At 38.8% G+C, this 12,743-nt stretch overlaps 1 protein-coding gene across 1 annotated transcript in view; it reads right to left on the bottom strand.

The window, feature by feature from the left end:
• The window catches only part of ICA1L (islet cell autoantigen 1 like), a 55,985-nt gene that overhangs the window by 28,502 nt on the left and 14,740 nt on the right, over positions 1-12,743 (bottom strand). Inside the window, exons 2-3 of the mRNA XM_018060761.1 lie at positions 5,676-5,844; positions 2,762-2,834 (exon numbers count right to left, since the gene is read on the bottom strand). Coding sequence (XP_017916250.1) covers positions 2,762-2,834; positions 5,676-5,837 — 235 coding nt within the window. The 5' untranslated portion in view covers positions 5,838-5,844. The remainder of the gene's footprint in view (positions 1-2,761; positions 2,835-5,675; positions 5,845-12,743) is intronic.

The raw sequence follows: 12,743 nt of genomic DNA, 5'->3' as shown, positions 1-12,743 counted from the left end.
GTCTGCGCTGATTTGGTGTTGAGACCTGATGCCAAAACCCACCAAGACCCTACTCCTATGTGTCCTTCCCCAGTCAAGAGATTCTCATTAAGGTTTATAGTGCTGGAAGAATCTATGCAATTGTCTGATGTTAGTCTCAACAGAAGATCTATTAACCAAATAGTCTTCAAGAAATCACACAGTTATATACAATCTTAAAGAGATGACAAACTATGACAAACCTAGACAGCATATTAAAAAGCAGAGACAGTACTTTGCCAACAAAGATCTGTCTAGTCATAGCTATGGTTTTTCCAGTGGTCATGTATGGAGGTGAGAGTTGGACCATAAAGAAGGCTGAGGGCCAAAGGATTGATGCTTTTGACTGTGGTGTTAGAAAAGATTCTTGAGAGTGCCTCGGACTGCAAGGAGATCAAACCAGCCAATTGTAAAGGAAATCAGTTCTGAATATTCACTGGAAAGAGTGATGCTGAAGCTCCAGTACTCTGGCCACCTGATGTGAAGAGCTGACTCATTAGAAAAGACCCTGATGCTGGGAAAGATTGAAGGCAGGAGGAGAAGGGGATGACAGAGGATGAAATGGTTAGATGGCATCACAACTCAATGCACATGAGTTTGAGCAAGTTCTGGGAGATGTTGAAGGACAGGGAAGCCTGGCATGGTATAGTCCACGAGGTTGCAAAGAGCTGGACATGACTGAGCGACTGAACTGAACTGGGACATTTCAGGATAAAGATGTGCAGATATAGATTTTATCATATACTTTCTTTTTATTGTTGTTCAGTCACTCAGTGTGTCTGACTCTTTGTGACCCCATGGACTTTAGCACACCAGGCTTCCCTGTCTGCAGGGTTCCCTGAAATGCTCCACCGGCATGCTAAATGACCTGGTGATTCCAGGACGAAATGCAGGATGCACAAACCGGCCAGTGTTTCCTCACATTTCCATCACAGAACTCCCTTGGTCCAGTGACTGCTTGATTCAGTGACTCTCTTGGTCCATTTTACTGCTTGGTAAAATATTCAAGGTCCTTAGCAATCCGACTGGGACCTTCCTTTGCTTGTATATCACCCTATTATTCTCCTTTACAAACTCTTCTGTCATGCAGACTGTTCTCACCCTTCAACTTTAGTCCCCAAACCCTTTGAGTTTTACTTCCATTCCCATCTAAGTAGCTACCTTTAACCAATCTCTCTAATACAGTTATTTTTTACTCCAAGAGAATTCAGAGGCAAGTCTGCACCACAATCCTGAATTCAGTTACATACTATTCTTTGTCTCTTATTTTATTACAGAAAGTTGTTTCTCCAACTGTTTCCTGGGGAAAAATACATAGTTTTACACATGGCAGGCACTAAAAAAATTACCATGCTATAATGGATTTCTTGCCTTAATGGGACAATATATGAACTTTGATTATCAACTTTTGAGACTAATTTACATTGCCGCACAAAGCAATCATTCTTCGAGCAAAGATGCACAGCATATGGACTACATGCTGGACAATGTTTCCAGGCTAGGAGGGACAGAAATAAACACATCAATTTCTATCCTGAAGGAGAGAATACTCTAGTGGTGGTGAGAAAAACAACAGATAAAATATACAGAATGTTGAATACTGTTAAGTGCTATTGCTAAGTAGCCAGAGATTGATGAGAAAGAGGGGTATATTTCAGATATGGGAGTCAGAGAAGGACTCACTAATAAGAGGACACTTGACCAAATACCTAAAGAGGATTAGGTATGCAGATAGACTACTGTAGAGGAGATTAATGGCTCAGAAGGACAGAGTTTTAGGAGATGAGACCAGGGAAGAAACCAGGATCAGAGAGGTGGCCACGCCCAGTAGGGAACTATAAATAAGGCAGGAAACTGAAATCGCTCAGTCATGTCCGACTCTTTGTGATCCCATGGAATGTAGCCTACCAGGCTCCTCAGCCCGTGGAATTTTCCAGACAAGAGTACTGGAGTGGGTTGCCATTTCCTTCTCCAGGGGATCTTCCCAACCCAGGGATCAAACCCGGGTCTCCTGCACTGAAGGCAGACGCTTTACCATCTGAGCCACCAGGGAAGCCCATACAAGGCAGGAGGGGAGACTCAAAGATTGCGTTCTAACCAGAAGAGGCGAAGAAGAGAGGAGATTCCAGCAGTCACAGGATACTGAGAAGGAACGACTGTTAAGAAGAAATCCAGGAATGCGGGTACCTGGAAGCCAAGTGAAGAGAGTAGAGTGTCTCAAGGAGGAGGGAATAATCAACTGTGTCAAACAATGTGACAACGACTGAGAACTGGTCCCAGAATTAAGTTCTTCACGACTATGACAAGAGGGATTTGGTGGAGTGATGGGGATGAAAACTTGACTGGGGTAAGCAGAGGAGGAGAAGGAGAAGGAATAGAGGCTGTGTGCACAGATAATTACGTCAAAACTTCCTGTGAAAGGAGCAGAGGAATGAAGGGGAACTGCTAGAGCAAGTAGGGGTTGAGAAAGAGCTTTTAAATGATGGGAAAAAATTCACTTAAGACTCTGGGAAGGAAAACTAAACTCAGCAAAATCAATCTGTGTCAGAGGATTTGATGAACTGAGCATGCTGGGGGATTTCAGGGTAGATCACTGTAAATATTCATTTTTGTCATAAGAAACGATCCCAAAATAGTTTAGTAAATTACTATTTTTACATTAAATCTTTCATCTTCAAAAAATGCAAATGAATATTTATTTTAAGCAGGAATTGTTGGTGGATAGATATCTATGATTTCATACCATTGAGTCTTAGCTGATATTTCTCAACTATCTTCAGAAGTTCAGTACATGTCTCTTGAATGGAGTGAAAAACCTTTGAAATATAAATTTTATTAGGACAATTTAAAGAACCATAAACAAATACAAAATATAAAAGAACACTTCAAAAGCAAAACATTTTCTTATAGGTATTATCTATTTTCCTTGACTGTGATATACTTCAGTTTTGGTTTTATTTCAGATGTAGAAAGCACATTTAGCTTTCTCCCATGAGAGTTGGAAAAAATCATGATAAATACATGGAAGCTAATAAAAATTTATGACTGTGGAGTTTGTCCTCCCCTCAGCTCCAAACTATCTAAATAGCAATTTAAAAATGTACATTAAATACTGTCTACCACAGATGAAAAGAGTATAGATAGTTTTAGAAAATATTAAGTAACTTAGAGTCTGGCTTTTCTCCAATATTGGTCTAAGAAAAATAGGTCAATGGATTTACCATAAAAATTAAATAATGTTGTTATAACAACAAACTTTCAGATTATTTTTGTTTAGAATTTTCCATGAATATTAATCCCTTCATTACGACTGCTGCCAATAGCTAACAAAAAAATAAAATGTCTAATAGACTCCCATTTCAAACTTAGTTGCTCAGTCGTGTCCAGCTCTTTGTGACCCCATGGACTACAGCCCGCCAGGCTCCTCTGTGCATGGATTCTCCAGGCAAGAATACTGGAGTGGGTTGCCATGCCCTTCTCCAGGGGATCTTCCCAACACAGCGATCGCACCCAGGTCTTTTGCATTGTAGGCAGATTCTTTACTGACTGGGCCACCAGAGAAAGTGAAAGTGAAAGTTGCTCAGTCGTGTCTGACTCTTTGTGACCCCATGGACTATACAGTCCGTGGAATTTTCCAGGCCAGAATCCTGGAGTATGTAGCCTTTCGCTTCTTCAGGGGATCTTCCCAACCCAGGGTTTGAACCCAGGTCTCCCCCAATGCAGGTGGATTCGTTACCAGCTGAGCCACCAGGGGAGCCCAAGAATACTGGAGTGGGTAGCCTATGCCTTCTCCAGGGCGTCTTCCCGACCCAGGAATCAAACAGTGCAGGGGTCTCCTGCACTGCGGTGGGTTCCTTGCCGACTGAGCCACCAGGGAAGCCCATCTCTATAGTAGTTTTGCTTTTCTTTTGACGTTTGATCAGGCCAAAGGAAGACTGATAACAGATACTAAATTCTAAATGCAGGAGCGACCATCAGTTTTCCACATAAATCTTAGTATGTTTGAATTGCACTTGGTATATGTGTTTGTGTGTGTGTTCACTCGCTCAGTTGTGTCCGACTCTTTGCAACCCAACAGACTGTAGCCACCAGGCTCCTCTGTCCATGGAATTCTCCAGGCAAGAATACTGGAGTAGGGTTGCCATTTCCTTCCTTATGGGCTCTTCCCAACCCAGGGGTCAAACTTGGGTCTCCTGCATCACAGGAAGATTCTTTACCATCTGAGCTACCAGAGAAGCCAAAGCTGCTGTAAGTCCATGTGGAAGGAGATTAGAAAATAATACAAAAATAATAGTTCTATTAACACTATGATGAAGCAATTATGGTTGATTTCCCGCCCATGGGTCCTTGAAAGATATATATACTATTGCTTTTCATTTTTACAACAAAAATATTTTTGTGTTTTAGTGAGGTATAAAATTGTAATATATTTAAAGTGTACAACATGATAATCTAAGTACATACTTGATGCGTATGTATACTTGAAAATATTTCTCATTCTTAAAAAAGATAATACAATTGTGGGGGAAGGTTCTTGGCTGATTCCAAATAATTCTCTAATGGACAAAAATAACACTGAATATAAAACGTCACCCACAGATTACCTATCAGTGTGAAACAACACACAAAAAACTACTTCCGTGGGAATATATGAATGGGCAGTGAAGAGTTCCCTTAGTGCTAAAACATATTACTTATAATAAAGTCCCTTCATTTTTTCCCACAATTTGTCACTCAATCCTAAGAAGAATACTTTTTAACACAAATAGTAAAATCTGGTTAAACAGAAATAATTTTCATTTTCATATTTGTTATGGCAGTGGTAAAAGTTTATTTTTATAGAAAAAATTACTTAGTAAATTAAGACCTATTTTATTAGACTTATATTTATTTATTAGACCTATAATTATTAGACCTATATTTTTAAGACTCCCAACAAATCATTATATTTCAGGCATAACAGAGCCTCTGGCTAGAAATGTTTGTAAAAGGTTACCTAAATTAGGATATACACATGGAATTAGCAAATGCGCATTAAAAAATTCAGACTTCATTAATATACATGAGACCTTTCTTCTAATTAGCTTGATTACTTAAACTATAAGATTACATATAGGTTTAAAGGTGTTTCATGTTAATTATTCCTTTTATTTAAAATAAAAAACAGCCAAAAATACATTATGGCATACTTCAATTAACTCCATCCTTAATAAGAGAAACAAAAACTCCAACTTGTAAAATCCTCACTCACTATTTGATTTCAGTTAGTCTATAATTATCACTATGTCAGTGAGGTATAGACTTCAGATAAAAGCAGTACAAAATACCAATGACACGATACACAATGAGCATATGGTCCCAGTTAGGAACATACGTAATTCACTTTCATAGCACAGAAAGTATTACACTAGAGCCAGAGAAATTATCTAGTTCATGATTTACCTAATATGAACTCCAGCTCCGCCAGTGCACAATTTGTGACAACTATGGCTTGCTTATCCAGAAGATCTGATGAACAAATGGATACAACTATTCTATTATCAAATTCTACATGTATCCAGGTCAGCTCTTCAGTGTGAAAGCTTGTCATAGTCCCCCTAGTAGTCCCAAATAATAACAAGTTATATGCAATACGTGGAATCCTTATAAGAACTTACCTCAAGTTTAGCATCCAGTTCAGCATCAGATGCCACCACATGCTCATCCTCCTTCTTTCCGGTTGCTTTGATGAAGACCTGTTTGGTTTTCCAGTATTTCTTCTGCATTCTACTGACAACTGACTGGTTATCTTCTGGTCTGTGCTGCCCAAAAAAATCCATGGGGTGACTAGAAAAAACAGGCTAAAATTAAATTTCTTTAAACATATTTTCAATAATAAGTATCTATTTAGCCATTATTTAGTTGAAAAACTGAAACAGATACTAAATAGAGTATTAATGTTAACAGATAAACATGCTAATGTTTACTTTGTATAGTCTCAATTTTATTTTAATTATAACTTGCATAAATAACAGGCAGAGAGATTAATGACATAATAATTAGGTAACAAAATGATCAACTGTTATGATTTTCCAATAATGACTGGAAATAATTTTTTGTTCAAACAAGTGTCTACTTGCAGACACTTTTTAGTTTCTAATTTTTGCTTTTGTAAAAATACTGACAAATGAACTTATATACACATCTCTGCATGCTGCTATTATTTCCTCAGGAAAACTTCCTATGGATTAACTGCTATTTCAGAAGAAAACACATTTATTGTATATCCTCAGCTATGCAAAGATTCAGATACATAGTCTTCTTTAAAAGTCACTTAAAGAAATATTTTAGCATCCAATAAATTAAAAAATAAATATCTTAAATATAAGGGACACACGTAAAAGAAACAGAGGTGAAAACTGAATCCATTTGTAAACTTAAAAATTAATGTCTAAGTAATTGTTCTTAATAAGGCTAACATGGCTACATTTAGGAAATGCAAATGTGAAGTGTTCCTTAATGAAATGCAAAAAAAAAGAAATAATAATAAGAGTTTTAAAAGCCCAAATTATTCCAATCAATGGTGGGAGGCAGGAACAAAAGGAGGTACTAAAGTGTGTGACTCATTTCGAGGGGAATCAGCAGATGACTAACGTATTCTTAATGCTGGGAAAGAAGCAGAAGTCTCCTTTCTTTTTACTTTGAAGTAATTACTAATCAAATAAAAACAGGGTGTCTAATTTCTAAATTACTAGGAGCAAAACAAGGCAACAAGAAAAACCAGCAAAAGAAGATTGAAACAACAGGAGCAAGGCAGCATAAACAGTGCAAATGAAGATCACAGAGTAAGAACAATTATACTATTTAGTATAATAAATGCAAGTTTCCTCTTAAATAATAGATTCTTTAATCTCAAATCATTAAAAAAACCAAAATACTATATCCAACTACATGCTATTCGGGATCCACCTAAAATAAGATGATAGAGAGAAGGATTAGTTAAGACATTCCAGGTAAATATAGGGCAGAGACAATGAAAGCGGGGATGGCTGCATTAATTTCAGACAAAGTAGGTTTACATAAAAAGCATTATATGGAACAAAGACAAAAATATAAAGTCCACAGGTGGCCACTCTTCCAGATACTTGCTGGATATTCTCCTTCGTGTATCCTACTGGATGTCTGGACATAGAGATCAGTCATCATTTAACTGTACAACCTCTCGTGTGCTATGTTGGTACCTCGGCTGGACATGATTTGGGATAGAAAGCAGCACAGAGGGGTAATGGACTTGATGTAAGCATTACACTGTCTGACACAGTCTTGAGGGAAAACTTGCAGCTCATTTCCCCTCTTCAATTTCTGCCTGTCTTTAGTTGCTCTTGATGGTTTTTCAATTAGTTTTCCCATCCCATCAGTATGAGGGTCATTATATGACAAACTGCTGGTCTCTTCAACTACAATGATGCTCTGTTCTTGCTGTTTAGTTGCTAAGCTGTATCTGACCCTTTGCAACCCACCCCATGGACTGTAGCCTGCCAGGCTCCTCTATCCATGAGATTTCCGAGGCAAGAATACTGGAGTGGGTTGCCATTTTCTTTCCCGGGGATCTTCCCAAGCCAGGGATTGAACCTGAGTCTCCTGTGTTGGCAGGCAAATTCTTTACCACTGAGCTAAGAAAGGCAATGCCAAAGAATGCTCAAACTACTGCACAATTGCACTTATTTCACACGCTAGTAAAGTAATGCTCAAAACCTTCCAAGCCAGGCTTCAGCAATATGTGAACTGTGAACTTCCACATGTTCAAGCTGGTTTTAAAAAGGCAGAGGAACCACAGATCAAATTGCCAACATCTGCTGGATCATCAAAAAAGCAAGAGAGTTCCAGAAAAACATCTATTTCTGCTTTACTGACTATGCCAAAGCTTTTGACTGTGTGGATCACAACAAACTGTGGAAAATTCTGAAAGAGATGGGAATACCAGACCACCTGACCTGCCTCTTGAGAAACCTGTATGCAAGTCAGGAAGCAACAGTTAGAACTGGACATGGAACAACAGACTGGTTCCAAATAGGAAAAGGAGTACGTCAACGCTGTATATTGTCACCCTGCTTATTTAACTTCTATGCAGAGTACATCATGAGAAACGCTGGGATGGAAGAAGCACAAGCTGGAATCAAGATTGCTGGGAGAAATATCAATAACCTCAAATACGCAGATGACACCACCCTCATGGCAGAAAGCGAAGAAGAACTAAAAAGACTCTTGATGAAAGTGAAAGAGGAGAGTGAAAAAGTTGGCTTAAAGCTCAACATTCAGAAAACTAAGATCACGACATCCAGTCCCATCACTTCATGGCAAACAGATGGGGAAACAGTGGCTGACTTTATTTTTATGGGCTCCAAAATCACTGCAGATGGTGATTGCAGCCATGAATTTAAAAGATGCTTACTCCTTGGAAGGACAGTTATGACCAACCTAGAAAGCATATTAAAAAGCAGAGACATTACTTTGCTAACAAAGCTCCGTCTAGTCAAGGCTATGGTTTTTCCAGTGGTCATGTATGAATGTGAGAGTTGGACTATAAAGAAAGCTGAGTGCTGAAGAATTGATGCTTTTGAACTGTGGTGTTGGACAAGACTCTTCAGAGTCTCTTGGGACTACAAGGAGATCCAACCAATCCATCCTAAAGGAGATCAGTCCTGGGTTCATTGGTAGGACTAATTTCGAAGCTGAAACTCCAATACTTTGGCCACCTGATACAAAGAACTGACTTATTTGAAAAGACCCTGATGCTGGGAAAGATTAAGGGCAGGAGGAGAAGGGGACAACAGAGGATGAGATGGTTGGATGGCATCACCGACTCAATGGATATGGGTTTGGTTAGACTCCGGGAGTTGGTGATGGACAGTGAGGCCTGGTGTGCTGTGGTTCATGGGGTCACAAAGAGTCAGACACGACTGAGTGACTGAACTGAACTGAACTGAACTGAACTGAACTGAACTGAACTGAACTGAGCCACTAGGGATGCAGGCTTCGGCAAAATCAGTGAAGAGTACAAGTCTTCACAGTATCAGAAGAGAACATCTCTTCCCTACCCCAACTCACATGCTAATGTAGCTCAAAAGTATACGCCTAAAAAAAAAAAAAAGTATATCTCAGGCCTGTCTCCACTCCCTTACTAGTTTATTCATAGGAGACAAAGAGTAACTTATCTGATTGGTGGTGGTTTAGATGCCAAGTCATGTCCAACTCTTGCAACACGATGGACTGCAGCCTGCCAGGCTCCTTTGTCCATGGGATTCTTCAAGCAAGAATACTGGAGTGGGTTGCCATTTCCTTCTCCAGAAGATCTTCCTGACCCGAGGATCAAACCCAGGTCTCCTGCATTGCAGGCAGATTCTTTACCCGCTTAGCTATGATGGAAGCCCTATCTGGTTGGATTCCAGAGTGATAAACTTAGTCCTCCCTTTCCTGTTTGAAATCTATCCTGCCTGCAGAGAGCACACATTCCCTGGCAAAGGGAACGCAGTGGCTGGGTAGGTGAATCTGAGAAAGGTGAGATCTGCACATCTGTGGTTTTTTGATAGAAATGAAATGTTAGTTGCTCAGCCAAGTCTGACTCTGCAACCCTGACTGTAACCCGTCAGGTTCCTCTGTACATGGAATTTTCCAGGTAGGACTGAAGTGGGTAGCCATTTCCTTCTCCAGGGGATCTTCTGACCCAGGGATCAATCCCGAGTCTCCTGCACTACAGACAGATTCTTTACTATCTGAGCCACCAGGGAAGCTGTTTTTGACAGAGGGTACTGCTAAATCTGCTAGCCACTGGGGGGTGGGTTGAGTTAGATTAACACAATGAAAACCACAAATAGGCATAGCCTAGATAAACTGCTTAAATCCAAAGAGAAAAACCTATCTTGAAGCAGAGAAAAATGGTGTATTACATAAAGGGGGAACAAATGCATAAATGAGATACAAGTTCTCAAGTAAAACAACAAAGCCCAGACTGTAATGGAAGGATAAATTTAAGGTGTTTAAAGAAAGAAAAACTATCAACTCATAATTCTCTATTGAAACTGTCCTTTAAAAATGAAATCAAAATAAAGACATTATCAGATAAAGAACTGAGACAATTCATGGCTGGGGACTTTTAGAAATGCTGCTGCTAACAAATTCTAAAGGGAAATTACAACAGTAATTTGCATCTTCCAGTAAAGAGATGACTGGAATTGTCTGAGTAAACATAAGACTTGTCTTTTTTCTTAGTTTCTTCAAAAGTTTTATATAGTTTAACATACACGGACAACAGTGAAACGGTGGCTCAGCCATCATTCTGTCATTTCTGGTCATTTATATGTCTTCCCTACCACCTTACTCCATAATTGTTTTCATCACCATTATATGATTCCTTTTGGTTATATTTCCATACATTGAAATGTATAATTTTTAGCTATATACTTTTGACAAATAGGTATTATGCTATAGAAATTTCCAGCACCCAAGAAATTTCCCTTGTATCCTTTTCCAGTGAATGCCTAACCTACCATACGTAATGTTTTGCTTTTTTTTTCACCTTAGTTTCCCTTTCCTACTTCCTTCTTTCTTATCACTGAATAGTAATCCTCTGTATGAGTATTAACACCATATTTTAACTTTCAACTTGGAATTAATTGTAAATAAATCTGCTATGAACATGCCTAAACAAGTCTTTTCATGGGCAAATGTTTCACTTCCCTTCGATAAAACCTATAAATGGATTTTTCTGTCAAAGGATTGGTGTACACTTTATAAAAAATTGTCATTTTACATTCCCATTAGCAATGTGTGAGAGTTACAATTGTTCTACAATCTCAGTAACACTTAATGTTGGCAGACTTCTTAGTTTTATCCATTCCAGCTGTGTACTGGTATTTCCTTATGGCTTTAATGTGTCTTTTTCTGATGACTGACGGTAGTGAATACGTTTTCATGTGCCAACTGGCCTTCTGTAAATGCTCCACTGTTTTAAGTCTTTTGCCGATGTTTAAACTGGGTAGTCTTTGTTTTTTTGTTTTTACTATTGAGATGTAGAATTCTAAGATTTAGATTGGGATGGCACTGAATCTGCAGATCAATTTGTGAAGGACTGGCATCTTAATAATTTTTGAGTCTTTCAACTCATGAATATAGTATATATCTCCATTTATTTAGGTCTTCTTTGATTTCTCTCAGCAGTGTTCTGAAGTTTTTTTTTAAGTATAAGTTTATTGCTTTTAATTTATTCCTAAGTGTTTTTTGTCTATAGATGCTTTTATAAGTAGCACATCTCCTAGCCTCACAAAGCTCTTTCTTTTTTTTTTTTTTCTTTTTTTTTTTTAAATTTTAAAATCTTTAATTCTTACATGCGTTCCCAAACATGAACCCCCCTCCCACCTCCCTCCCCACAACATCTCTCTGGGTCATCCCCATGCACCTGCCCCAAGCAAGCTGCACCCTACGTCAGACATGGACTGGCGATTCAATTCTTACATGACAGTATACATGTTAGAATTCCCATTCTCCCAAATCATCCCACCCTCTCCCTCTCCCTCTGAGTCCAAAAGTCCGTTATACACATCTGTGTCTTTTTTCCTGTCTTGCATACAGGGTCGTCATTGCCATCTTCCTAAATTCCATATATATGTGTTAGTATACTGTATTGGTGTTTTTCTTTCTGGCTTACTTCACTCTGTATAATTGGCTCCAGTTTCATCCATCTCATCAGAACTGATTCAAATGAATTCTTTTTAACGGCTGAGTAATACTCCATTGTGTATATGTACCACAGCTTTCTTATCCATTCATCTGCTGATGGACATCTAGGTTGTTTCCATGTCCTGGCTATTATAAACAGTGCTGCGATGAACATTGGGGTACATGTGTCTCTTTCAATTCTGGTTTCCTCGGTGTGTATGCCCAGAAGTGGGATTGCTGGGTCATAAGGTAGTTCTATTTGCAATTTTTTAAGGAATCTCCACACTGTTCTCCATAGTGGCTGTACTAGTTTGCATTCCCACCAACAGTGTAGGAGGGTTCCCTTTTCTCCACACCCTCTCCAGCATTTATTGCTTGCAGATTTTTGGATCGCAGCCATTCTGACTGGTGTGAAGTGGTACCTCATTGTGGTTTTGATTTGCATTTCTCTAATAATGAGTGATGTTGAGCATCTTTTCATGTGTTTGTTAGCCATCCGTATGTCTTCTTTGGAGAAATGTCTATTTAGTTCTTTGGCCCATTTTTTGATTGGGTCACAAAGCTCTTTCTATCTATATTTTACTTTACTCAATTCCACATTTTTATTTCCTGATGTTCGCATCATTACATGAAATTGTGGGATCTTTGAGGGGACCCAAAAAATGGTATACCTTTTCCCTGAATTAGTCTAAAGTGAAAGGTGAAAGTGAAGTCACTCAGTTGTGTCTGACTCTTTGCGACCCCATAGACTGTAGCCTACCAGGCTCCTCTGTCCATGGGATTTTCCAGGCAATAGTACTGGAGTGGATTGCCATTTTCTTCTCCAGGGGATCTTCCCAACCCAGGGCTTGAACCCTGGTCTCCCACATTGTAGACAGACGCTTTACCGTCTGAGCCACCAGGGAAGTCAAATTAGTCTAAACTAGTAAGAAACAAATAATGTAGTATAGTATCTGGAGGTCAAAAAAAAAAAAAATATATATATATATATTTACAGATAATAGCAAAGTTTGTGAATATAGTTTAGTGTG

This window comes from Capra hircus, chromosome 2, assembly GCF_001704415.2.
Source record: "Capra hircus breed San Clemente chromosome 2, ASM170441v1, whole genome shotgun sequence".
In the NCBI taxonomy this organism is placed as follows: domain Eukaryota; kingdom Metazoa; phylum Chordata; class Mammalia; order Artiodactyla; family Bovidae; genus Capra; species Capra hircus.
This window is presented reverse-complemented; position numbering and strand designations above follow the sequence as displayed.